This window comes from Eumetopias jubatus, unplaced genomic scaffold (genome assembly GCF_037043125.1).
Source record: "Eumetopias jubatus isolate StellerSeaLion01/CBP00866 unplaced genomic scaffold, mEumJub1_p1.0 scaffold_11, whole genome shotgun sequence".
NCBI classification, from domain to species: Eukaryota; Metazoa; Chordata; class Mammalia; order Carnivora; family Otariidae; genus Eumetopias; species Eumetopias jubatus.
In genome coordinates, this window is record NW_028274817.1 from 24,927,826 (window position 1) to 24,955,424 (window position 27,599).

At 41.2% G+C, this 27,599-nt stretch overlaps 1 protein-coding gene across 4 annotated transcripts in view; it reads left to right on the top strand.

The window, feature by feature from the left end:
• Positions 1-25,937, top strand: part of TENM1 (teneurin transmembrane protein 1) — a 541,361-nt gene extending 515,424 nt beyond the window's left edge. For all 4 annotated transcript variants that reach the window (XM_028122679.1, XM_028122680.1, XM_028122681.1 and 1 more), the window contains 7 exons: positions 126-298; positions 1,479-1,714; positions 13,941-14,237; positions 20,126-20,513; positions 21,366-22,586; positions 23,251-23,393; positions 25,179-25,937. In XM_028122679.1, the coding sequence (XP_027978480.1) occupies positions 126-298; positions 1,479-1,714; positions 13,941-14,237; positions 20,126-20,513; positions 21,366-22,586; positions 23,251-23,393; positions 25,179-25,937 (3,217 nt within the window). The remainder of the gene's footprint in view (positions 1-125; positions 299-1,478; positions 1,715-13,940; positions 14,238-20,125; positions 20,514-21,365; positions 22,587-23,250; positions 23,394-25,178) is intronic.
• Positions 25,938-27,599: the final 1,662 nt, after the last annotated feature.

Consider the following 27,599-nt stretch of genomic DNA (forward strand, 5'->3'; position numbering starts at 1 on the left):
ACAAGGTTAATAATACTTGTTATCACTCAAAGTTAAACTGTATTAGCTGCCAAGTGATTTTTATTTGCAAAGGCCTGTTATCACTGCCAAGAGGCTTCAAAGTTGGGATTGGTTGCATTCCTCAGGTATGACCCCGAGGGACATCTGACCAATGCAACGTTTCCCACTGGAGAGGTCAGCAGTTTCCACAGTGACCTGGAGAAGCTGACAAAAGTGGAACTAGATACTTCCAACCGTGAAAATGTCCTCATGTCAACCAACTTGACAGCAACTAGTACCATATATATTTTAAAACAAGGTAAGAATACTTCCCACTTCACCTGACTATAAAGGCACCTTTCTTAACCTACCATCAAACCTCTGCACACCGTTAACAAATAGAATTCACTTCTGGCTGAGAAGATGGCTTCTTCTCCTTATTTTCCAGCTATGGAGGCTGAAACCCAAATAAAATCACCCCATTCACAAAGTTCACATACCAACATTGGGCCACATCTCTGTGGGAGCTGTGAGGTTCAATCCCTGCCAAATCTGCTCTCCCTTCAAGTCATTTCCCAGCACCCACCTTTTGTAAAGCTCTTTTAGGCCCTGATTGGGTTATATGAAAGAAATGAAGTCTGTGCCCCATCTGAGATTAGCAATCTAAATCAATGCTGACGTGGGTGAATAAAAAGGATGACTTGGGATACACACCAAGGAAGAATATAAGTGAAACGAGAGAATTAAAATCTCATTCTAGTCAGAGAGAAAAGTAAGAATGGAAGAAAAAGGAAGGAAGGGGGGAGAAGGGAAAGAAGGAAGGAAGGAAGGAGGGAGGGAGAGAGAGAGAGAGAGAAGAAAACAAAGGAAGGAAGGGAGGGACCAAGGGAGGGAGAACGGTTGCATTTGGAAAGAATGTCTCGGAAGCTAGAGGGACACGGACACAGAGAAATTTTCTCTCTGCCCAGTCATTAAGGACTGATTCTCTTGTTGGGTTGTGGGGCCAGACACAGAACTGCCCAGAGTTCAGGTTCACTCTAACAGGATCGGTAGCACCCTTTGTCAGTGTAACCATTTTGCAGGGTGCGGCAGCCGTGCCCGCGTCCCCAGGCAGTCAGGATGCCGAGGTGACCTGCATCCTCTTCTCCTATCTCCCAGCATAGCAAACCAAGGAGGCCAACCCACCAAGTCAGAGAAGCATTTTGTGAGGGAGTTCTTTAAAAATGAAAAAGACAAGCCAAAAACAGCCTGCAGTATTAGACAGGAATCTTTTATCCAAGGAACAAGATAGCCCAGCTATGAGAGTAACAAGACCCAAATGGACAGAGAGTGCATGTGCCTGTGAGTGTGGCCGGCTAGCCCAGAAGGCAGTTAGGTCCACAGCGACCCACCTGCTCATCCTTCCCCACACTTGCCTCCCGCCGAATCTAAACTTGTCTCTCCTCTGCTTCCTGCACTTCCCTTTCTTCCCCCTCCCTCCTTTGCTCTTCTGCCTACAGAAAATACCCAGAGTACCTATCGGGTGAGTCCGGACGGCTCCCTCCGCGTGACCTTTGCCAGCGGGATGGAGATCAGCCTCAGCTCAGAGCCCCACATCTTGGCCGGGGCAGTCAACCCCACCCTGGGCAAATGCAACATCTCCCTGCCCGGAGAGCACAATGCAAACCTCATCGAGTGGCGGCAGCGCAAGGAGCAAAACAAAGGCAACATTTCAGCTTTTGAAAGGAGACTGAGGGTAAGGCTTGACCAGATGCAAGATATAGAACTTCTGTTTTATGTTCGAAAACCGCAGAGCTGCCCTAATCTGAAGTCCCATTGCAACAAAGCTTTTCTAGGTGACTGACTAGCTTATATGATGTACTAATTCAAGAGAGGGTGCTAATGGCTGATAATGGTTCAGTATCCTTAAATGAACATTCTAATAGGAGCTTTCTTTGTCATTAGCCAGCTAAAGTGCTCTAATAGTAGCAATTTCAGGCACCCAGAAAGTCTGGGTGGAGAAATGTGTTTAGTCAGGAGGCCCTCCAGAATCCCTCACAGCATACCTGGGAGATGGTTATCAGGTTCACTACCTTGACCCAGCTCCCTGCTTTGGGGATAGTTTATACTTCGTGTGGAAAGAACAGGCAGGCACACACACAAGGATGCGAGACATAAGGCAACTTTCAGACAAAGCCAAGTTAAAAGGAAAAAATCAGTGAATAATATCATTGCCGTGAATACATTACTAAGGGCCAAAGGGGTAAAGGACCAGTACTGAGATTGGACTAGTGGTGCTCAGAGAAGAGCTGCCTGGAGGAAATTAAAGGTTTGTCCGGGGCAGGGGGCGGGGGGGTGGTGGTTTCTAAGTCCTTACCAAGCACAATTCACTGCAGCTAGCCAGAGATCCCTGTCAAACCTGCCTTTCTGCAGCACACAAAGCCTACAACCACCACAGCACTGTGTCTACCTGTTCCTTCTTAAGCATTAACCAATGTTCGGATGATGTGACCAACTTTCCAAATATAGTAACATTCAGTATCACCCCCAGAGCAACTGCCAGCCCGAGGGAAACAATCACTCACAATTGAGGCCAGGCCTGCTTCAAGCACCTGTGTCACGCTGGGATACCTGGAATGCTTGCATTTTCTTCACTAACGGTACAAATTCGCTCACAGTGAAAATGTGGTAACCTTTAGGCTGTGGAAATACAACGCCAGACAACCACCCAGTTCCAGCAAGAAACAGTCCAACCAGTCCAAAGGCATGATATGGACAAAATAATGCACGACAGTACTCTTTTTCAATCACTTGTATTGGTGACCCATAGAAACAGACTTCGGTGGTCTTTGTAATGCCACTAAAGTTGTCTACATGCACAAGTCAATTTGCATGTTTTGATTCTATCGCCAGTCTCTATCAGAATATTTACCACTGATGTGCTACTGAATTGAGAAGTAAAACCAGTGCACATAATCACACACACACCTCTCTCTGTGGGAAGCAGTGAAGGTTTCTGTCCGAATTCTAGAAATGGTATCTCCTGGGTAGAGCTCTAGATGGGGAAGTTAGTCGACCTGGCTTAAGAAATGCCTTTATTGGGGCACCTGGGTGGCTCAGTCAGTTAAGCGTCTGACTCTTGATCTTGGCTCAGATTTCGATCTCAGGGTTGTGAGTTCAAGCCCCTCACTGGGCTCCATTCTGGGTATAGAGCCTACTTAATTAAAAAAAGAAAGAAAGAAAACAAATGCCTTTATTTTCTTCACCTGTGAAATGAAAATATCATTCTAGAGCAAAGTAAGAACCATCTACACATGGCTTATCAACCTCATGGATTCATCATAGAATAATTGTATCAAATAAATGATCTCTTAGTGCCTCCTCCAGTTTATAGCCTCAATAAAACATTATGAACCATATCATACACTATGTGCCTTTGGGTTTTCCCATTCTTTAGGATAACCCATCCTGTGCTATGTGACTTTGGGGTTTTCCACTTTCTAAGATAACCCACCATTTTCTCCCCTCCATGTGCACAGATAATGGAGAAATTCTAAACTCTAGTTTACACCTCATATCCCAAAGTGTTCTTAATGTTGAAAAGCTAAAGGTCATAAAACATTTGGGGGCTCTTTAGTGTAAGGAGTGAAGTGTTATTTAGTTGATTCTATTTATAATTGACCCATTTCCTTTCCTGTGGTATAGTTGAGCAGATCTGTGGAACTGCTTATAAGGGTAACAAATTCAGGACTTTCTCTTCTATGTGACTTCCAGGGCACTTCCTGAGGTCCTGCGACAGAATGGAGCCCCTTCTCAGCTGAGTGGTGTTACCATGCATGTCCCTAGAAACCTAACAGCAATCCTCTACATGTTTAGTGCCTTAGAGTTAACAAAATGCTTTCATAGCCAGGATTTTATTTGATCACCACAACCATCAACTGTTGTTATTCCCAATTTACAGATAAGGAGACTAAGGCCCAGAGAGGTTAAGTGATTTGCCCAAAGTCAAACAGCTATTAAGGATCAGAGCCAGCACTAAAATGCAGGTCTTCGCCTAGCGCAGCACTCTTTCCACTACATCATGCTGTGCTGCCTTGTTCCTTAAAATAATTAATCTATAAATCATTGCCCCACTCAGTGGAGCCACCTTGGCAGGGCCTGACTCCTCATTTCAATGCTGACAAAAAGAGACAAATAATCGACTCTAATGTACTGGCACATGTGGGTGGTACAGGACAACTGGCTGGCCTCCAGGCAGGGAAAGTGTGGAAGAGGCCAGAGAAGGGAAGCTGTTTAACTGGCTGATTCTTACCTTCTCTCCCCATCCTCATGCATTTTTGTTTACACTGCTGCCTCAGTTCCCCCAGATTAAGCAAATCCAATTTAATGGAAGGAATATGCTCCCCTTACGTAGGTGTGAATCCAGTTTTGACAAGGCAAAATTCTCTTTCCCTGCTGAGTTTATTATTTCAGAGATGGTGCCCCTTCATTTCTGGTAGCTTTTCAAGGGGCAAGCAGATAGCACAAGATGTAACGTTCTCTCTTTCTGGGCCAGATAGACAGTGATCCATTTGTAAGCATTCATGTAAAGAATAAGCCTCTCGGGTGTCCTCAAGTACCTCAAGGCCTTGGACTGAATCATTTATTTCTCCTGGTGGGGCAGCCATTCCAGAGCAAGTACAAGTGGGTGTACCAGAGCTCTTGAGACAGAATCCCAGGTCCAGATAGTCACAGAACATAGAAACCCCGGCTGTACAGTAGGAAATAGGACTCCTCTTTGAAAAACCAAACAAAGGTGTGATTGTCATTTTTAAGTGTGCTTGGACAGCAGGTCATAAAACACTAATTGTTCAGGCACAAAAATGACAGGTTCATTTATAGGCCCATTGGGTAACATGATGGGCATTCCAAAAAGCTACTGATCACATCCACCCTAGACCTTCTAGCTCAAAGAGAACACAGAAAAGGATAGACTTCTCTTGGAGATAAAGCAACAAGCGTTGCTCTTCTTCAGTGACTGGTGGGTTTTTTGCATACAAAGTCAGGGTCCCCTTCAAGGTGAACAAGGCAGACTGCTGAAAAACGTGATATCCTGCTCAGCCTGGGCAAGCAAGGGATTTGTTACCTCTGGGCCGTCCTGCACCAGCTCCATTAAGTGAAACAAATCACACTAACATCCTGAGATTTCCTCTATTTTAAAAATCCATTTCCCCCCAACCTGAGGTGTGTTTGAATCATCTTCCTTGCAAAGTACTTTTACAACCAGTCCGTGTATCTGATCTGCTGCATCAGCCTGTCCCCATAAATACATTTCCCTTTACAATGGAGAAATTAGAGATTAGATCACAATGGAAGCCGTTGTAAATGAATTGGACATTCACCCACAGCAAACCAGTTTAGGAACTTCACCTGGCTTGCACCTTGCCACCTCCACGGATAATAACGCCGTTCTAGGAGACGCAGCCCAGTGCTGGATCCCAGAGCTCTTCACAAGATTTCACAGACTGCGATGTGAGGTTACAGCAAAACCCCTGCCCTGCAGCCTCCTTTATGAAAAGAAAAAAAAAGAGTCCAGGAAGCTTAGCACTTCAAACCAAAGTAATAAAATCAAGTAAGATGATTATGTGGTTACAAGCAAAATGAAGCAAAGACTAATCTAAAACCCTCACCATTGATTTTTGTCCCCTCGCCACTCAAAGATAACTGAGAACGGGGTAGATTGGTTTTTCAGTGCAACATGTTCATACGTGATCGGCGCTCTGAAAGGGCAAACAAGCCCAGATGCAACACAGGGTCCCAGGCTGACAAATGATGGGGAATTTGGGAGGCAGCCAACAGGGTTCCAGCATCTCCCTCCGTTCTCAGAAAATGCCTTTGCTGACAGGGCACACAGCTGCAGGCTGCTCAGAGTTGGAGTTCACATTTGCTTCATGCTATTTTAACTTCCTTCTCCCCAGGTTTGCTGGAGGGATTTATTTTGTGAAAATTTAGATAAGGAGGCTGCTTGCAGATAGATGAATCTATTCTAAAAATATATCTATGGTTCTTAGTCCCAAGTAACAGTGTGTCTACCCCTAAGGAGTCACCAGGAGACAGGAGATTTCAGGCAACTGGGCAGAGTTGATTTTTGGGGGTCAGGGCATTCTTGGGGCCTTCAAATCATAGAAACTCGTTTATTTGTTAATCTTGTCTCAGCCCCGCTAAGATAACTAGGAAGAAAGTATTATTTCACATACTATTCCACATGCATATAAACATTAATGATTTGGTACAAAAAACCTCAAGTGTCTATTGTATGGTTTCGCAAATGAATTCACCAACAGGAAAGTATTTAAACAAGAGCAAATCAATATAATGCAAAAAGCATCCAAGTTAAATGATATGGCAGAAGTCAGGTGAGCAGAATGAACAAGATTTTGAGGAAGAACTGGTATGCCCATAATTTGGCACCACTTTTCCCATCTATGAAATGAGGGATATGGGCTGTGCAATCTCTATCATTAGTAGCATTTTCACAACTGATCGTAATTAAGCAGCTAACATTCAGAGGTCTTACTATGTGTAATGCCATATATTAACTCATTTAGTACTCATAACACTTTATCAGGTGGGTACTATTATTATCATTTTCATTGTACAGATTAAGAAATGGGCACAGAGACAGGGCACCTGGGTGGCTCAGTTAGTTAAGCATCCGACTCTTGGTTTCAGCTCAGGTCTTGATCTCAGGGTGGTGAGGTCAAGCCCCATGTCAATCCCTGCACTGGACTTGGCCCTAGGTGTGGAGCCTACTTAAGATTCTCTCTCTCTCTCCCTCTGCAACCCCCTCTCTCTCTAAAAGGAAGGAAGGAAAGAAGGAAGGAAGAGGCACAGTGAGGTCACACACAGCTAGTATGTGGTGATAGCAGGATTTGAACCCAGGCAGGTCAACTCAATAGCCCATGTCCCAAGATCCCTACTGGCACTAAGATTTTGTGGGCTGGCAAGGTAAGGAGAGTGTCTTGGGAGTAAAAAAAGAAAAAAAAGGTAAAAGGAAATTCCAGATGGGGTAGTAGCAGCTGATGCTAACACATGCCCTGTTCATTTATAGGCAAATCTGTGAAATAAAAGCAAGCCTAAGTATGGTTTTGATCGTCAGCCTAACAATTATCAACAAAGATTAAAATCTGTAGCATTGTACTGATTGATTTCTAATTAAGTACTAATTACCTTAAAACCAGTGAGTGTAGAGTAGCATGTACTAATTTAAAATCGGCTGTGACTTTTCTATCCATTCTCATAAATTCATGGAAATTAAATACAGTGCATCTCCCAAACTGTGATGTGATTATTTGGCCCATGTCACTTATTCACCTTCCGACTTCTTCAGCAAAAGTTAACAGGTTGATTCAGTTGCACTGTGAGCTGAAATGCTAGATAGCATCCTTGAAAATTCAGCCTTCTCTTCTTTGTTGAAGAAATCATGGGGCTCCTGGGTGGCTCAGTCAGTTAGGTGGCCAGCTCTTGATTTCAGCTCTGGTCATGATCTCAGGGTCCTGAGATCGAGCCCCAAGTCAGCCTCCACGCTCAGCGGGGAGTCTGCTTGAGGATTTTCTCTCTCCCTCTGTCCCTCCCCCCCACCCCCGCTCATGTACAAGCACTCTCTCTCTGTCTAAAATAAATAAATCTTTAAAAAAAAAAGAAATCAACTGCCATAATCATAACTTCCTTAGAGTCCAATACATTTTGTGTATGTGTCTTTATAGATATAATTATATATTTATATAATATATAATATAATAATAAGATATATAAAATATGTTCAGTTGAACCATAGCAAATTGCCCTTTTTGTAGGCCAAAAACAGTCAAATATCAGCAAGCAACTTAATATCTCTTTATCCTACTAATTGAATGAGTCTTCAATTGGAAGGTTTGAAAGGACTTTCTCTTAAGCAATTAAAACACAAATTCTAGGAAGGAGCAAGAAAAGGCTCTGAGTGGAGACAAAAGACACTTTTCTTTGGAGCTTCTGCCTGTACCCACCCTTTCCAACCACTTTGATTTCTGCCGGAAACACTACCCAAGGCTCCCTAGGGCACTCCACTTCCCTCTTTCCTTTCTGGTCCAAGTATGATCAAAAAGCAAGCCCTTCTCCTTACTTCTCCTTAGCAAAGCTGAAAAAAAATATATAAGGAAAACCAAAGGATGAATTAAAGTATAACTTCTTACCCTATGGAAAATTTTTACCAAGTCCAGGTTTCTTACCCCCAACATACGGCTGTTGTCAAACTCAGAGGTCTCGTTCAATGTGCAACCTGTCCAAAGAGACCCCTTTTAACTTGGGGCTATTACCAAATTTCATCCCTTTCTTTGCCCCCACTTTTCCAGCACAAGAATTGGTGCAGACTGTTTGGAGGAAGAGTGTGTTGGGGAGAAAAACAATTTCTTTCTACCCTTCTAAGTTCTTTGGCTGGTGTAATAAACTGACATAAAACAGATTAAGAGGAGAAAAACAAGCATAAGTTGAATAACATGTATACCTCCTATGTACATGAGAGACCCAGGAAAACTGAGTAGATCCCCAAATAGCTAAAGCCAATACCTTAAGTAACATCCCCAGCTAAAGACAAAAGATGCTGGAGGTGGAGAGTCAGTTATGGGAGGTTACCAGGAAAGTGACAATAAACAAGGATGCGGTTGTTGTGCACTTTTAAATCCTCACCTTCTCCATTGCTAAAAGTTTCTACAGATTTAGTCATTCCCCACTTTCTGGTACAGAGAAACACCTTTACAAATGGAAATTCCCCTTCTAAATGCAAATGGGTAACTTAACAGTTTTTTAAGAGCTTCTCCTGAGGCTGTTTCTTAAAAATAATCAGCCTAACATAATCCTTATGCCAAAGAGGCATATTTTGGGGTGACAAATTCTGCCCCCATGCAAGTGGAAATAAAAATGGATGGCCCACACTTAGGTCAAAGGCGATTATTGTCTTTCAGGCAAACTAGTGTTTGTATGAACGTGGAGCTTTCCCAACCTTGCTTATGACCCCAACAATCATAGGCAATCAGCTTTAGCTTGGATTCCTCCGCAATGGCTGGAGCATATAAGCACTCACGGATGGCGATGGGAGAGCCCACCTGGGCAAGCATACTCCTTCCAAGCCTCCTCACACATAGTTTCCACAGGAGACTCAGGGGGACTCTGTGGCATCTTCTATTCCTTCACCCCCTTTCAGCTCTGAGCCGAATGTTACAGTACCTTCTCTTTTGGGTTGCTGGACCCAGTGCCAATGTGGGAGCTGGAGTTCCCCACAGCAACCAGCAATTCTGGGGACACCAGCTGGCTGTCCTACAATTCAGTTCAATTCTGACCCTATTTACCAAGAAATAGCATCCGATTCCGTGGGTTACAGATTCAGTCCTACAAAACTGCCTCCTGCCTGCTACTTCAGATGCCAGTCACCAAGTCCAAGTTGTTACCAGTGCCTCTGATGGACTGGCTATCAATCAGAGGTTCCCACAACCCTTTTCTTGGGTTTGATTAATTTGCTAGAGCAGCTCACAGAACTGAGAAACATTTTGCTTATGAAATTACCAATTTATTATAAAAGGATATAACCCGGGAAGAACCGGATGGAAGGATGCAGAAGGCGGGGTATGGGGAAAGGGTGCGGAGTTTCTGTGCTCTCCAGATGCTCCACTCTCCCAGCGTCTCCACTTGTTCACCAACCCCGAAGCTCTCTGGCCTGTCCTTTGGGTTTTTACAGAGGTTTCATTACTTAGGAATGATTGATTCAATCATTGGCCATTGGCAATTGATTCAACCTCCAGCCACTCCACCCTTCTCCAGAGGTTTGGAGGGAGGTACTCAAAGTTCTAACCCTCTAATCATGTGGTTGGTTTCCCCGGCAACCAGCCCCCATTCTTAGGTTACTTGAGAGGCTTCCAAAAGTCACCTCGTTAACATAACAAAAGGCAGCTTTATCACTCTTATCACAGGAGATTCCAAGGGTTTCAGGAGCTCTGTGCATGCAACAGGGTCCAAGACCAAATATACATTTCTTATAAATCACAATATCACACCTTCCAAACCTTTGATAATAGTTTTTCCACAGCATCTGAGTTTCAGAGTACTTTATTTTGAAAAAGAGAAGCATGGTTGCCGACGTATTGACAAGCACAGAAAGAACATTAGGCTGTCTTCCTCTGCTTGCTTTGTACCACTTAACAGTGATCTGATCCCTGCTTGTATAACTGTAATGACTTTATTAAGAAATATGTTCTTGAGTAGTAAACTTAATCTATCAGACAAATAAAACCACAAATTTAGTTGAACTGGAAATCACTTGTTACTTTGGCTCTTTAACTATCATTATAACATAAATTGTAACAGTTACAACCGTCTCTGGGAGTACATGGATATTTTACAGCTATTGTAAATGAGCGTTATTACAGTTGGAGATATGTGGCTATAAAACCACAGGAAAGGTAGTTGAGGAAAGAACACCTGGTTACATATCGGTTTCCAAGCCCTGCGTATCAAAAGACAGAAAACATGTGCTTCACTATCACTTTTTAGGTAATAACAGCAGGTTGCTGTATATTTATGCACTACAATACTGCACACATTGGCTACAGATGGTTTAAAGAGTCCTGATTCCTAATCTGTGTGTGTCTCTTTCCCCGAATTAAACTACCTCTGAGACTAACAGCATTTCCTTTCAAATAATTTAAGTATCTAATCTCTAGTCTTCTGGATAGATTTCATGTCATGGAACATTTGATAGGTCCTTTTTTTTTTTTCCCAGAAGCTCAAAATTAAGGGCAAATATTATTAGCCCCAGCTGGCTGATGAAGAAACTGAACCAAAAGAGATTTTTTTTTAAAGCAAAGTGCCATACCCCAATAGAAAAATGAAAAAAAAAAACCTCATGAGTAGACAATTCATAGAGGACGTACATGTCGCCAATAGACATTCAAAAAGGTTCAGCCTCACTAGTTAGCAAATAAATGCAAATTTAAACTACAGTAACATACCATTTTCCCACTCTGATATTGAGAAAAATTTACTAACAATGCCAACACTTACTTGATGCTGGTAAGGATGGAATAAGATGGGCTCCCCCACTACTACTTAAAGGAAGTATAAATTTGTAGAAGCTTCATGCACTATAAAGTAATGATTCATGTTGCATCAGGAGTCTTTGATATATTCTTATCACTTCACCTGGTAATTTCACTTCTTGCGTTCTGTATTAAGGAAATACTCATTTACAAAAATGTTCAGCAAAATATGAAATATGAAAGAATAATAGAAAATAAAAACTCTAACTTCCAACAATAGCAGAAAGGATAAATAATTATCATGTAAGAAGATACTATACAACCATTAAAATCCACATGTTAAGAATATATAATAATACGAGGAATGCTCAAGATAAAACATTAGCTAAAAGTAGGACACAGGACTTTTAAGTACAATCCTAGTTGTATTTTTTGAGTGTATAAACAGATTATGCATAAAAGAGAGATAAATGGAATGCAGCCAAATATTAGCAGTGATTAGCATTGGAGGGTGAGATTACAGGTAATTATTTCTTTTTGTATTTCTTTATTTTCCAATTTTTCTACAACGAAAAAACATCACTTTTATGATGGAGAGTGGTGTTTGAGGAAACTTTTGAAAACCAAAGTGAGCAAGGGAAGACTGGACTTTGAAATGAGAACGTGGGTTTTCTAGGTTCTTCCTTTCTAGGTTCTTTGGTTGGTCTAATAAAATTTACATGAGACAGATTAATGAGAGAAAAAGAAATTTAATTTTGTATTTATGGAAGCTCCACAAAAACACAAGAGGCTCAAAGACAGTCAAGGCAATATGAGGCTTAGATACCATCCTGAACTAAGGAACGGGAGAGGGGCCTGGGGCTTCAAAGGAGAGGAGGGTAATTCACAGGACAAGAATAAGAGCAGACGTTTGGTAATTGGATGTTTGTTCTGCCATACAGATAAGTCATTCAAATACAAAGTAATCTCCGGTAATAGCTCTCTTCCCGAGCCAGGACCCCTATCTAAATTCTTTTAGGTAGTTAAGGAAGAGGTGAAAGTTTTTCTTGAGCCTGCTGGGTCTTGATTGACCTCAGCTCAAAATAATACACATGCATACAAGGTGGCATGTTTTGGGTGGCATATCCTGCTCCCCTTCACAGTTATCTAGCTACTAAGACAAAAAAATTCTGTTTGGATCTTATATGTGGAATCTTAAAAAAAACAAAAAACAAAACCGGAACTCAGACACAGAGAACAGATTGGTGGTTTGGGGGCAGGGGGTAGGGGGCAGGGAGGGAAATGGGTGATGGTGGTCAAAAGTGTAAACTTCCAGTTATGAAATAAAGAAGTCCTGGGGATGTAATGAGCAGCATGGTGACTATAGTTAATAATACTGTATCGTATATTTGAAAGTTGCTGAGAGAGTAGATCTTAAAATTTCTCATCACAAGAAAAAAATTTGTAACTATGTGTGGTGATGGATGTTAACTAGACTTACTGTGGTGATCATTCCACAATATATACAAATACTGAATCATTATGTTGTACACCTGAAACTCATATAATGTTCTATGTCAATTATATCTCAATTTTAAAAATAAAAATAAAAAAATTTAAAAAATCTCTTTCTGAACGGAGATTTTAAAATTGGACTCTGGAGACCCCTAGAGGTTTTACGATTGGGTTTCAGAGCCCCCTTGAGATTTTATTTATAATCTACATGTATGTGTTTATGTGCATTTTCCTGGGGACACAGTGTGTATGTAGCTTTCAGATATTTAAAAGGATCCTTGACCACAAAAATTAAAAATGAACATAAAGTTTAGTTGAGTAGCGAGTGAATCTGTGTAGTTCAACTCTGATTAATGTAGTCAAGCCCTAATGTTGGTTTTTTTCTCCCTTCCTCATTAGCCAGATATTTAACATTCTGTTCTGGATCATGTTGACAATTCCTACAGATATAGATCTAGTACACCAAACTACAATCACCTTGGAATCTGACACACGGACCCATTCAAAAGCCTAACCTAAATGAGAAAAGTAATCATTATATTTTTAAAATAACAATTACCAATATTATTTTTACATTTCGCAGTACCTGTATATGTAATCTTATTTAATTCTTAGCACAACTGTGTGGTAGGAACTGGTAATATCACTCCCATTTCACAGTTAAGAAAACTAAGCCTCCGATAGAAGAAATGACTGGTACACAGACAAGCAGCTAATGAAATGGCTCCTGATTCCCGGACCACTGCTGTTGACATTTCTCAAAGTCTCTCCTTTTTTGTTTGGAGGAGAGCAGAATTTGCCACCCTAAAATATGCCTTTTTGGCATAAAGATTATTTTAGGCTGATTCCCCCCCGCCCCCCGAGAGTGCCCGCATGTATGCGCATGCGCAGTTGGGGGGCAGAGGGAGCGGGAGAATCCCCACCAAGCTCCACGCTCAGCCTCGGGAGCCCGGTAAGGAGCTTGATCCCACCAGCCGGAGATCATGACCCCAAGATCAGGACCTGAGCCAAAACCAAAAGCGGGCCGCTCAGCCGACTGAGCCACGCAGGCGCCCCTGGGCTGATTTTAAGAAACAGCCGACTCAGAAGCTCCGAAAACTGAGTGGAAGTTACCCTCTTGTAAGAGGCATCTATGTTTGTAAGGGAAATCTCCATTTGTAAGGGTGTCTTCCTCTCTGTACCAGAAAAAAGAGGATGGCTCTAAGTCTCTGGAAACTCTCATCAGTGGGAAAGGCGAGGATCTAAATCTGCATAAAAACCATACCCGGTTACTATGCTTTGCCTGAAAACCGCCCATAACTGGCCTTCCCTCCTCCCCACCCCCAACATCTTCTTTTGTCTTTAGCTCCGGGTGGATTTAAGGTGGTGGCTTCATGATTGTGAATGCACTTGATGAGAGGAACCAAAGCAGTGCTTAAAATAGGTCTCATATCTGTTTTGCAGGCCCATAACCGAAACCTGCTCTCCATAGATTTTGATCATATAACTCGCACGGGAAAGATCTACGATGACCACCGGAAATTCACCCTTCGAATTCTTTATGACCAGACTGGGCGACCTATTCTGTGGTCTCCCGTAAGCCGATATAATGAAGTGAACATCACATATTCACCTTCGGGTTTGGTGACGTTTATTCAAAGAGGGACATGGAATGAAAAAATGGAATATGACCAGAGCGGAAAAATAATTTCAAGAACTTGGGCTGATGGGAAAATTTGGAGCTATACCTACTTAGAAAAGGTAAGTTTGTAGGGAGAATAAACTAGTTCTGAGTTTCTGCACGAGAATATTGAAAATGGCCCTAATTACCAATCTTGGTGAGGAGACCTACAGGAGAAAAGTCTGTTCTGGCTGTTCTGCTCTGTAGAAGTAACAACAACAACAAAATGTATCTATAAGGATACGCTGTTTTTCTGCTAAAAACTTTCCCCAACCCCACACTCTGCCAGGTACTCTTTCAAACTGAACTCAGGATAATGGCTTAGCTTTCTCCTCATTTGAGCATATTTGTTCAAGCTCTTGAAAAGGTATCCTTATTATTATGAAAGCTCATACTGAGGTAAAATAGGTCGAAAATTATAAAATTGTGTGTTAATGTATCTCAGCTCTGGAGAAGAACCTCTTAGAGGATAAAGAATTCTAATTTTGTTGGGATAATCAGTGAAGTTTTAGTAAGTATACATTTGAGGACTAATTTTCACAAGTAATCAGTCTGAGCAAATGGTAGCAGTGGGGCCTCATTGGTAATCGTCCTTTGTGTGTACAGTGAGTTTCCAGCAGCACCCGTAATGGGAGCTCATGGGCTCCTGTCTGGTGGAAATAGACAAGGATTTTAATCCCACCCCCGGAACCATTTGTCAAACAGCCCCCACACGGCAAAATGGTTTCTGGCCAGATCAGTAGCAGAGAGCAGTAAGAGAGAGTGATTTCCCTCCGCCATCTCAATTTCTGATGTCCTAAGATGGCGTCTCTTATTTCCCAAATCTGTCCATTCAACTGAATTCATCAGTCCTGAATTAATTTCTGGGAATACTGAAAAAATGCTTTCCCTTGAGGATTCAAGGGTAATCAGTGCAAGTTAACCCCTAGAAGTTCTTACAGAAGTCATAGAAGCTCATAGCTCACATGACAGAATTTCACTATTTGCACCCAATAATGTCAGGCCTTTCTGATACACTCCCCAAAGTTTTTTGGGGGGAAATATGCCAGTGGTTGTATGTCATTATAAAACTATAATATTACTTCCCAGAGGCAGTTGCTGGGGAACGTGACAAGTTGGAAATGCCTAGGAGATAAAGCAGAATTCCACTTGGGAGCCAGGGTAAAGAAGAGAGTCTTCTGCTATATCCACCCTTTGTCTGCTGAAGAAATAGGTCAAATCTATAATCTACACTCTACACTAGGAACATCTGAATCTTACAGAGTGGGTCTTTCCTCTTGAATTTTGGTAATAAGAATCATTTGCAAAATCCTATGGCTCATGTTCACAAAGTACTAAACTTGCAAAATTCCCTGAATCCAAATATTTGGTGGTATGTTTACAGGGGCAATGCATGTAATGATGACCTTCATATGAAAAAAAGATACCACTGATTATTAGCTCATAGGCTGATTTGTTTTTCAAGGAATGAGGATGGGTTTGCACTGACCCTTCCACAGGTCATACATGTGGCCAGTGAAGTAGCCAATACTCCCTAGGAGTGTACATGGGTTTGAACTCATAAACCAAATTCATTAGCACCATAATTTGACCACTGAGCTATTAACTGCCTGTAAACAGTTGCATCTGAGTCTCTAAGACTTTTCCTTTAGGCTGCCTATACAATAGCAAAAGAGCCTATTGAAAACTTACATTTTAGCCCTTCATGCAGCTTCTGTGACACCAATGAAGCAATTTTATTGCTTCTCTTTTCTGAATTAGCTGAGCAAAGAATCATGTGAAGGAAACTTCCCCTAAGTTCTCTTTGCTACAGAAACTGAGTTGGCAATCTCTTTAAAAACAAGAAAAAGTCTATGAGCCAGTGCCTGCAGCAGACAGAAATAAGACCTGACTGATGTATCATGTATCAAGAGTAGCCCTAGGGACTTCCAGAGACTAGTTTACTGACCAGTGAGACAAGCTGAATCACTTGTGCCTTTTAGTTGACTTTTGTCCCTTTCTTGAGTTCACACTTAATTTGTTCTCTAATTAAAAAGTTGCCCCGGGGCTCCTGGTTGGCTCAGTCAGTTAAGCATCAGACTCAATCTCAGCTCCGGTCTTGATCTCAGGGTCGTAAGTTCAAGCTCCATGTTGGGCTCCACACTGGATGTGGAGCCTACATTAAAAAAAATAATAATAAATAAGGGTAGCCCTTGACTTAAACAATCGTATTATGCAAAACTCAGAAACTGCAAAGCACACAACTATGAAATGGTTCTTTACTTTCCAAAAATCATTTATCATGACATTGATTTTATTAACGTTATAATTACCAGTAATAATAACTAATTCGCTGAATAGATATGATGATTAAATGAAATAACTGAACATAAAGCACCCAGAGCATCTAATCATAAAATAAGATAGTTTCGTTCCATTTACATAGTGCATTATAGCATTTATTTTCCAGTCACTAACAAATGCTACTTACTTACCACTACTTGAAGGGAAATTAAAACAAGAAAGAACAGAAGGAAGGAAAGGAGGAAGGGAAATGAAGGAAGGAGAAAAGAAGAAAATTAAAGCATTTCTGAAATTGTGATTCTAGAAAATAAAAAGGGAAAGAATGTTGAATTTACCAAAATCCAATGTACATGTAACTTTTGCAGTGAGGTGATGAGGTTCTGTATCTTCCTGTGCTCTTTTGAGTCCTCTCTTTAACATGGCCTTTGCTGGCACAATCTTTCACTATGTCTGGGGCAGAGCAAAGACAAAGAGACTGGCTCCTCTAGTATATTTTAAAGTAAGAATTCTCAAGCTTGAAAATGTATACCTCATTTTATGCTTCAAAATGCCTCTGTAAATTTGCTTGCCATCCCTATACCATAATATATTAAAAAGCAACAGCAAATCTTTCACCCTAATGCGCAGAAATTTTGTAGAAATCGTGTGACTTCCTCTAGAACAAGTGCAAGTTGCGTGTTATCATTTTCATGCACAATGGTCTGTAGCCATTAGGAGAAAAATAATTATTTGGGTAATAGCTGTGGTTGCTTAAATGATCTCTTCTCTATTAAAAAATCAATTATTGTTTCTTAAATTTTCTCTATGTGGTCATTAATTCTCTATCTTGATTTATGAGACTTCTCTGAGTTAATTATATTTTGAAGACTTGTGGGGCTAAAATTTTGTATTACAGTAAATGTAAATCTTTCAGTTTCCTAAAATCGTTCTTAAGGACTTCATTTTAAAAATGCATTTAAAGATATTTTATAATCATTTAATAAGATGCTTTAGTCTGATACAATGACACAAAATTGCCTCTTTGGGGCTGAAATTTTCAAAAGCTGCCTGCCTAAAGGGATACAATGCACCGTTGCCTTGAGCTTCCAGGTGGCCCCACACTGCCATCTGGTGGTTACTCGAGTGTTTTAACTTTTCAAATTTCTACCATTGCTCACTTCTATTCTTGTTCAAATGAATATACATGCTTGCTCTTTTTTTCTTCCTTACAATGATCTCTTTTAGGATCGCACAACCCATTAAAAAATACAAAGTCTCCAACTCTATTGTTTGGACTCAGAAGAAATGGCCCTTTTTCCTGCTGTAGCAGCACTGTGGGCGCTGGATGGACTCATAAGCATTATTTTTTAACAAACTGGTAATAATGCCCACCCAAAGTGAAAAAGCAGCCAAGTGAGAGCTAAATGGCATTCTGGCAACACAACAGTTACATTCACGAGCTTTCTAATCACGTCATCCACATCCTTGCCATTGGCAGAAAGCTTTTAAAACAGACCAGGGAGCTTGTGAGACCGTACTGCATCAGCAGCACCTAGGACAGAGTCGGGCAGTGGTTTTTTTACTGCAGCGCGATGGATGAGACAGGGGAGAGAACACAAAGGCAATGTGCTATACATGTTTGGCAAGGCACGCACAGCGACTGGAAAAGGCATGACCCAGGCAGGCTGGTACTAGATAATGTGTGGGAGCCATATGGTGATTGTCCCTGGCCCGCATCACAGGTGACAGATGTCATTTGTTCGTGGCAAACTGACAGAAGAGACTGGAAAGGAGCTGAGAAATCTGACTTTGAGCATAGAGCTAATGCAAAGGCATTTTTCACCAGCTCCCCCCAGGTTCTGTTGGTTCTGCTTGGTCAAGGAGGTGGTTCTCCCTTCATGTCCTCATGCCAAGTCTCCTGCCTCTGTTCAGTGGAGGTTTCGGAGGTGCAGGTTGTCCCCAGGTGATAAGGTGACAGGCTTTCCGCATGCAGCTTGCCGCTTGGTGGGAAAAAAACAAAAAGGAGGAACAAACGAGCGAATAACTGCAGACTTTGACTTCACAGTACTGACATGTGATTCAGAATCAATAATTCTCAGAAGGGCAGGGGGGATATGCAGTTCCAAGAAATAGATTTAATACTAGAATATACTTTCATATTTAGAAGAGGGAAGTGCACATTATATACGCTTCTGTAATTCATATTCATAAATATTTATGTAATTTATGTTTAGAAAATGAAAAGATACCTATTGTTTTCATAACACAAACTTCAGAAAATAAGCTCAACTAAATCCTTTTGCTTCAGAAGGTAATTCTCAAGAAGGGAGGGATAAAGCTTCCTTAGAGAGTTATATCAGAGTCTCCAGGGGTGAGCGTTTTTTATTTTTAGTAAAAGATGAGATTTAAATGCTTTTCAATTAGAAATAGGATTGAGTCCCCTGTAAAACAGTGTTCCTTTTATGTTTGTATTTGAGGTTAAAATAAGGTAAACCAGTATCAGTGAAATACCTAATCACATGCAAGGCATTATACCTCAACAAATAATTATTTCTGAAATACAGATCAGTTTGGAGGAAAGGGGTTACATATCCAGAGGATTCTTCACTTTTTAATGGCATGTTCCCCTAATATAGTTTAAAACATGAATTGCTTGTCAACTATACTCAAATTTTTTTAAAATGTCAACTATAGGGGCTCCTGGCTGGCTCAGTTGATAGAACGTGCAACTCTCAATCTCGAGGTTGTGAGTTCGAGCCCCATGTTGGGTATGGAAATTACTTAAAAATAAAATCTTTAAAAAATGTCAACTATACTCAAAAAAATAAATAAAACACAAATTGCAAAGAAATAATTATAATATTTTATATACAAACTTTAGAGGAAGACTTTATGACTACGTGCAGTCAATAAATACTTTTTGGTGACTGTAACTCAGTATGTGGCATGCCTTCCCCTCCATTTACCTTCCTCTAATCCATCTCCACATGGATGCAACTCCACAAACAGTAACCCTTTTCGAACACTGACTTGGTTGTTTCTCCCAGCTCTGCAAGACCCTGTCCTTCAACTTGGCTCTCAGTGGTTCCCTGTTGCCAGCATGTTTAAGTTCAGCTTCCTTAGCATGGCTTAGAAAGCCCAGCATGATCTGGACCCAGCCTACCTAACTGGCCTCATCTCTTGCCATTCACCACCCCGCCCCCAACACGCATGCTCTGGCCACACAAGATTCCTCTCATTCTCTGAAAAGCCACATTCTCTTTCTTATCCAGACCCTCACAATGCTGTGTCCTCTGTCAGGAGCACTATCTCCCTCCCCGGCTCCCCCCACCTCCCTGCCTTCAAACCTGGCCAAGCCCTAGTCATTCTTGAGGTCTCAACTTGGATGTCGCTTTCTCCAGGCAGCCTTTCCTGACCTCTTAAGTCTGGTTTAGCTATTCTTGCTCTGCTCCCATAAGCACCCTGTCCTTCCTCTGTCATAACACACTGCACACTGTATTGTAATTGCTTGGTTGCTTGTCTTTCTTCTCCATAGACACCATTGCTGCCCACTACTATATCCACTAGGGTCCACCTCAGCGCCTGGCACATAGCAAGTGCTGGATAAATCTGTGCTGAATGGATGAATGTGTTTCTTTAATCTCCTTTAATCTCCTCAGCTTCAGTGGTACGTATTATGCTATTTTTTGCCTTTGTCTCGTTTCAGTCTGTGATGCTTCTCTTACATAGCCAGCGGCGCTACATCTTTGAGTACGACCAGTCGGATTGTCTGCTCTCAGTCACCATGCCAAGTATGGTGCGCCACAGCCTACAAACCGTGCTTTCAGTGGGCTACTACCGGAACATCTACACCCCGCCAGACAGTAGCACTTCTTTTATCCAAGACTATAGTCGGGACGGCCGACTGCTGCAGACCCTGCATCTGGGAACAGGGCGCAGAGTTTTATACAAATACACCAAGCAAGCCAGGCTGTCTGAGGTTCTCTATGATACCACTCAGGTCACGTTAACATATGAAGAGTCTTCTGGAGTCATTAAGACAATACACCTGATGCACGATGGCTTCATTTGCACGATCAGATATAGGCAAACAGGTTTGTTGTGAAAGGGTGGCAATGCGTACATCCATATCGGTCAGTATTTTCTTATGACATTTTTGCTGGCCATAGTGTGAAATAGAAGCATTGACCTGTAGACATCCAATCCCATAAACGTTCACCTTGGTCATTAAATTATCTTCCATTGAAAATTAAAAACCTGTTATAGACTGCATGAAAGCTGATTCCTTAAAAACCTACCGTGCATTTCTGTCTCTGTCTCAGCTCTCAGAAAAGCTGAGACCTAAGAACCTGATCCAACTGTGTGCTCCTTCCTAACTCATTACCAGATCTTCCCAGAGATGCAGCTGCAAGAGTTGAGCCTCCCTGAAACGAGCTCAAGCCCCATGTAACCTCTATAAGCCTCAGAGGATGGCAAAATATGTTCAAAAGTCAGGACTTTTGAATATATTTCATCCTCTGGGCTTAGCTTATAAAATGCCCACAGTTACCTTAATGCTGGATTTTGTCAACACCTGACCTGCTGACTTTGGAGCACAGGTTAAACGAATTAAAAGTACTTTTGTCAGTGATTATAACAAGAAAGCATGTTGATAATATCAGTTTCATCACTCCAAGCCACTGGATGGCTTACTTAAATAGTTCCTGTAATTAAATTACTCTATAACTATAGGGTACAGTATTTTTTTTCGTACTTACTGACCACAACTCTGAGAGTGTGTGTCTATGAGATGATATTCCCCAGGCGTGAAGTATCAGAGGTCAATCTCTAATATCTTATTTTGAATGTAAAAGCATCACTACTAAAGACCCTGACCCTAGATCCGTCTGATTGCTCAACATTACCCATCTAGCTCTGTTCTCATTGCCTTTATTTTGATTCCTCAGGACCTCTTATTGGACGCCAGATCTTCAGATTCAGTGAAGAAGGGCTGGTGAATGCTCGGTTTGACTACAGCTACAACAACTTCCGAGTCACCAGCATGCAAGCTGTGATCAACGAAACCCCTTTGCCCATAGATCTGTACCGATATGTTGATGTTTCAGGTAGAACAGAGCAGTTTGGAAAATTCAGTGTCATTAATTACGATTTAAATCAGGTCATAACCACTACGGTGATGAAGCACACCAAGATCTTCAGTGCCAACGGACAAGTTATTGAAGTCCAATATGAAATCCTAAAGGCCATTGCCTACTGGATGACTATTCAATATGATAATATGGGGCGTATGGTAATATGTGATATAAGAGTGGGAGTAGATGCCAACATAACAAGATACTTCTATGAATACGATGCTGATGGGCAACTTCAGACTGTTTCTGTAAATGACAAAACCCAGTGGCGTTATAGTTATGATCTGAATGGAAACATCAACCTCTTAAGCCATGGAAATAGTGCTCGTCTTACTCCTCTCCGATATGACCTCCGAGACCGCATCACCAGACTAGGAGAAATTCAGTATAAAATGGATGAAGATGGCTTTCTGAGGCAGAGGGGAAATGACATATTTGAATATAATTCTAATGGTCTGCTGCAGAAAGCCTACAATAAGGCTGCTGGCTGGACTGTGCAGTATTACTATGATGGGCTTGGGCGACGTGTCGCCAGTAAGTCCAGCCTAGGGCAGCACCTTCAGTTCTTTTATGCGGACCTGGCCAACCCCATAAGAGTTACTCATTTGTACAACCACACGAGCTCAGAGATTACATCCCTGTATTATGATCTCCAAGGTCACCTTATTGCCATGGAGCTAAGCAGTGGTGAAGAATATTATGTAGCTTGTGATAATACAGGCACCCCACTGGCTGTGTTCAGCAGTCGAGGTCAGGTGATAAAAGAGATATTGTACACGCCTTATGGAGATGTCTATCATGACACTTACCCTGACTTTCAGGTCGTCATTGGTTTCCATGGAGGACTCTATGATTTGCTTACTAAATTAGTGCACCTGGGGCAAAGGGATTATGATGTTGTTGCTGGCAGGTGGACAACGCCTAATCATCACATATGGAAACAGTTGAACCTCCTTCCTAAACCATTCAACCTCTACTCCTTTGAAAATAACTACCCAGTTGGCAAAATTCAAGATGTTGCAAAGTATACCACAGGTATAAAACTTTAAACTTGCAATAACTCCATGGTGTTTATCACATAATCTCAGTGCCTCTGTAAATATGCTTCCTCTTCCTGCCAGTTAACCCACAAGTTATTGTGTAGTCACTCTCTTCCTTAGTCTTCTAGAGGAGCACAACTGTGCAAGGGGCATAAAACATGATGCTTCTGCATCCCAGGACACGTTTTCTTTCCTTTTAAGCTTTCTGTTTGTAGAAACAGCAGAAACTCCTCTGCTCAGCAGGGAGTCTGCTTCCTCCCTCCCTCTTTCCCTGCTTGTGCTCACTCTCTCTCTCTCAAATAAATAACATCCTTTTTTAAAAAAGCTTATACAAATAATTTCACAAAGGAAAAATTCAGGATTATGTTCCATCAGATAAATCTAATATTACGGTCTGTGTGGCCTCAGTACCATTACCACATTAAGAGTTTCAGTGCTGTAAACTGAACCTATCTCTGTGATTATCCATGAATCAAAAGGTATCCCTGTAGAGAGAGGATCCTATGTTTTAGAGCAGGTGACAGAAGGGGGAGTTTTATCCCTAACTTCCCATTGGCTGAACATTTTGAAGGCAGGAGAGGTATCATTCAAGCTTTCCACAAAGGTTGTAAAGTATGGGCTTCATCATTTTTTTTTCTTTTATATTTTGTGCCTCACAGACATTGGAAGTTGGTTGGAGCTGTTTGGTTTCCAGTTACACAATGTTCTACCTGGATTTCCCAAACCAGAATTAGAAAATTTGGAATTAACTTATGAGCTTCTACAGCTTCAGACAAAAACTCAAGAGTGGGATCCTGGAAAGGTTTGTAAAAATTTTACCATCTCTATTTATCTGAAAAAACAGACGAGCATCCAACACCATGAAATGGCATTAACATATATTTGCTTACTTATTTTTGAGTTATCTTGAATATTGACTGAAATGTCCACAGTTAATGAGGAGGTAGAAAAAAAGCTTCCATGAGGAAAGGATCAGGGAATTGGAGCTTTTAGAAAAGACAAGACTAACGTGGGATTTGATGACCTGCTGCAGTGGACAAACAGGAGGAACTAAACTTTTAAAATTCTGGAACGGACTGGGCGCCTGGGTGGCTCAGTTGGTTAAGCGACTGCCTTCGGCTCAGGTCATGATCCTGGAGTCCCGGGATCGAGTCCCACATCGGGCTCCCTGCTCAGTGGGGAGGCTGCTTCTCCCTCTGACCCTCTCCCCTCTCATGCTCTCTCTCACTTTCTCTCTCTCTCAAATAAATAAATAAAATCTTTAAAAAAAAAATTCTGGAACAGACTGCCAAGGGCAATTATGGATTCTGTATAGAGAAAACTGTTAACTGACAGACATAAAAACTTGAGATGTCCAACAGCAAAATAATTTAGGGTGTACTGCATTAAAAACATGGGAAGAATAGAATTAAATTATTCTGACAAAGAAAAAGTAGTAAGAGCAATGAAGTAAAAATAATAAACACTATAGGGATAGAGTCTCTGGGAAAATAGGAATACCAAACTACTCTCAGTTCAGCAGATAATTTCATCAAGAGTATGAGGTACAAATGAAAACAAGAAGTAACTTTTTCTTTCAATTGAAAGAAATGGAGGACCCTCTCTTTGCAAAAAAAAAAAAAATTACTTCAAAATAAAACTGAAATTTGGATGGGAGGGCTTGAAATTTAAGTGTAAAAAATTAGAGGCACCTGGGTGGCTTAGTTGGTTAAGCATCTGCCTTCAGCTCAGGTCATGATCCTGGGGTCCTGGGATCAAGGCCCACGTCAGGCCCCCTGCCCAGCAGGGAGTCTGCTTTGCTTCTCCCTTCCCTCTGCCCCTCGCACCCCCCCCCCCCCCGCTCATGCTCGCTCTCTCTCTCTCTCTCTCAAATAAATAAAATCTTTTTAAAAAATTATAAGGGAAAGGCAAATCTAAATAGGTACTATAGGCTCATACTGTTTTGTAAATACGTATAATATATAAAAATAATTTTGTAATTAAAAAGTAACAGTCCTTTTTATAATTAAAAGTCCTTTAAAAAAGTTAATCAAAATGTTGAAATTGCTGAAACTTTGTTGTGGATACTTGGAGGTTCATTATTCTCTTCTCTTTATTTCCTAGTATGTTTGAAAATGCCCATAATAAAAAGGGGTTTTTTTAAGTCCACGTAAGAAGGTCAGTGAACTTCTTGCTGATTTGCTGTAGTTATGTAGAAGGTTATAATCTGTTTAAAAGCAAGAATAAGGCCTTAAACCCTCTTTGCTCCTCACTGTGGCTAATGTATCACACCACGTACAGTAACAAACAGCTAGTGAGTATTAGTTAAATTGGTGAAGTTGAAATGTCTTTGTTTCGGGGGAGCTGGGCCCACTTATCTGAGATTCTATGATACCAAATTTGAACATACTTCCTTATGTTTAACTCACCAAGACCTCAAGAAGTATGTGCCAGGTGACCAAGTAACCTGTTAGTCTTGTCTTTACCAAATCGCTGATGAAGAGATTCCAAATTTGGCTTGTTGTAAAATCACTCACCAACACGGTAAAGCAAGAAGGTGCTTTTCACAATCACCAAGCATTTGCACTGTGCCTTTCTTCTTTCCTAGACTATTCTGGGTATTCAGTGTGAGCTCCAGAAACAGCTCAGGAATTTCATTTCCTTGGACCAGCTTCCTATGACTCCCCGATACAATGATGGCCGGTGCCTTGAAGGAGGGAAGCAACCAAGGTTTGCGGCTGTTCCTTCTGTTTTTGGAAAAGGTATAAAATTCGCCATCAAGGATGGCATAGTAACAGCTGATATTATAGGAGTAGCGAATGAAGATAGCAGGCGGCTTGCTGCCATTCTCAATAATGCTCATTACCTGGAAAACCTACATTTTACCATAGAGGGGAGGGACACTCACTACTTCATTAAGCTTGGGTCTCTGGAGGAAGACCTGGTGCTCATCGGTAACACTGGGGGGAGGCGGATTCTAGAGAATGGTGTCAATGTCACTGTGTCCCAGATGACTTCCGTGTTGAATGGGAGGACTAGACGGTTTGCAGATATCCAGCTCCAGCACGGGGCTCTGTGCTTCAACATCCGGTATGGGACAACTGTCGAAGAGGAAAAGAATCACGTGTTGGAGATTGCCAGACAACGTGCTGTTGCCCAGGCCTGGACTAAGGAACAAAGAAGACTGCAAGAAGGGGAGGAGGGTATTCGAGCATGGACAGAGGGAGAAAAGCAGCAACTTTTGAGCACTGGGAGGGTACAAGGTTATGATGGGTATTTTGTTTTGTCTGTTGAGCAGTATTTAGAACTTTCTGACAGTGCCAACAATATTCACTTTATGAGACAGAGCGAAATAGGCAGGAGGTAACAAAAAAAATCTCTGCCTTTGCGTCACCAAAGACTGCCTGTTTTTAAAACATAAAATGGTTTATTGTATTGGTTTTCTAGATCAGAACTCTGTATATGTAAATATGGAGGGAAAACATATCCAACTGCCTTTCAATGTGACGGAAGATGGTATTTTAATATTGTTTGTTTAAACTCTTTAAGAAATGACAGAGATTTTTAGTTCTTGTGTGGCAGTATTCAAAATAACACAAGTAAAACAGCTAAAAAAAAAAGTTTTCAGAAAGCACCACTTTAAATTTGTCAAGTCATGCATATGTTCAAATATAAAGGACCCAAGGTTCTCTATCTCTATTGTGACACGAAATTTCACGTTTAACTGTTGGCAGAACTTGTGGGCTATTTGAAAATGTGGTGCAATAGTATTCTGAACCTTGCTTTTTGAAAGACTGCCAGCCTTTTCACATTTCCCAGATCTGTTATAGGAAACTTACAAACAAGTGTAAAATGTCTTCAGCCACCATCTCCCAGAGTCAGGACCCATTCGCCCTTCCTCCCTGATTATTCCTCCTTGCTTGTTAAAGTAAATACCATGTTGTTGTGCTGTGTTTTGGCGTGTGGTGGCTGGGTTCTGCCTACCACGCCTCCCTGTGGCTGTGGTAACCGGACTGAATTACCACTATTTGCTTGTGTGTACATGATACCAAGGCAGCTGGCCAGTGTAACTTCTCCCACAACCTGTTTTGACTACTTTTTTTTTAAATCAAATTGTAAGCATAGCTTTTATTAACCTGGGTAGGAATTTCTCATTTATATATAGGGTGTGTTTTTGGTCATAGTTTCACCTTAGTGATTCTGTATTGATACGCTAATCCAGTGGTTTTGTGCACACGAAAGGTAATTTACTACAAATGATTCTGGTGCAAAAAAATAAAAGAGACTTTAGCAGGCATACGTGCCTGGAATACCGATAAATGCGTTCACTACTACTGCAGAAATTCACAAGAGCCAAAATCTTTATAAAAACAGACCTAGTACTAAGACAAAAGGAAAGTACTAAAGGGAAGACCAAACCAAACATTACAGTAGTTGCTGCCACATTGACTCATCCCACTTAGATTTATCTTTCAAATGTACAATTCTGTATTGAACATCTCCCAGCCACAGTCAGGAAATTTAATTAAACGAACCTTTCCTATCTAAAACATTTCAACTCATTATAGAGAGGCAGACTGTTTTTTTACTAAAATAATTTATACGGTTAGTTATTTTAGTTCTCTGTCTTTACCCATTTACTTTGATTTAATCATCTGTCCTGCCTGGGAAAATAACTATTTTCCAGGAAGGGTTATTTTGTTCCATGATCAGTTAAACTTTGGAAAAAGATCAGGATTAGTGGTAATATCAGCTGCAGTTTCTCAATCTTTATGAATCCTGTAGTAAAAAGAAGTCCCTTGGTGAGCTGCGAGTTTTGAGCCCGGTGACAAAGAGACAGTTTGTAAAAACACTGTGTAATTGTAAGTTACCACAAATGAAAATACATGACAGCACAATGTGGCCTGTTGAAAATTCCCCTGAGCCAGCTTCAGCACCTTTCATCACTGGGTCTGCACATTCGCTATGTCTGAAGAAGAATTTATGATGGAATGTTACAGTTTGGATTCTTTCCAGCTACAACCTAAAT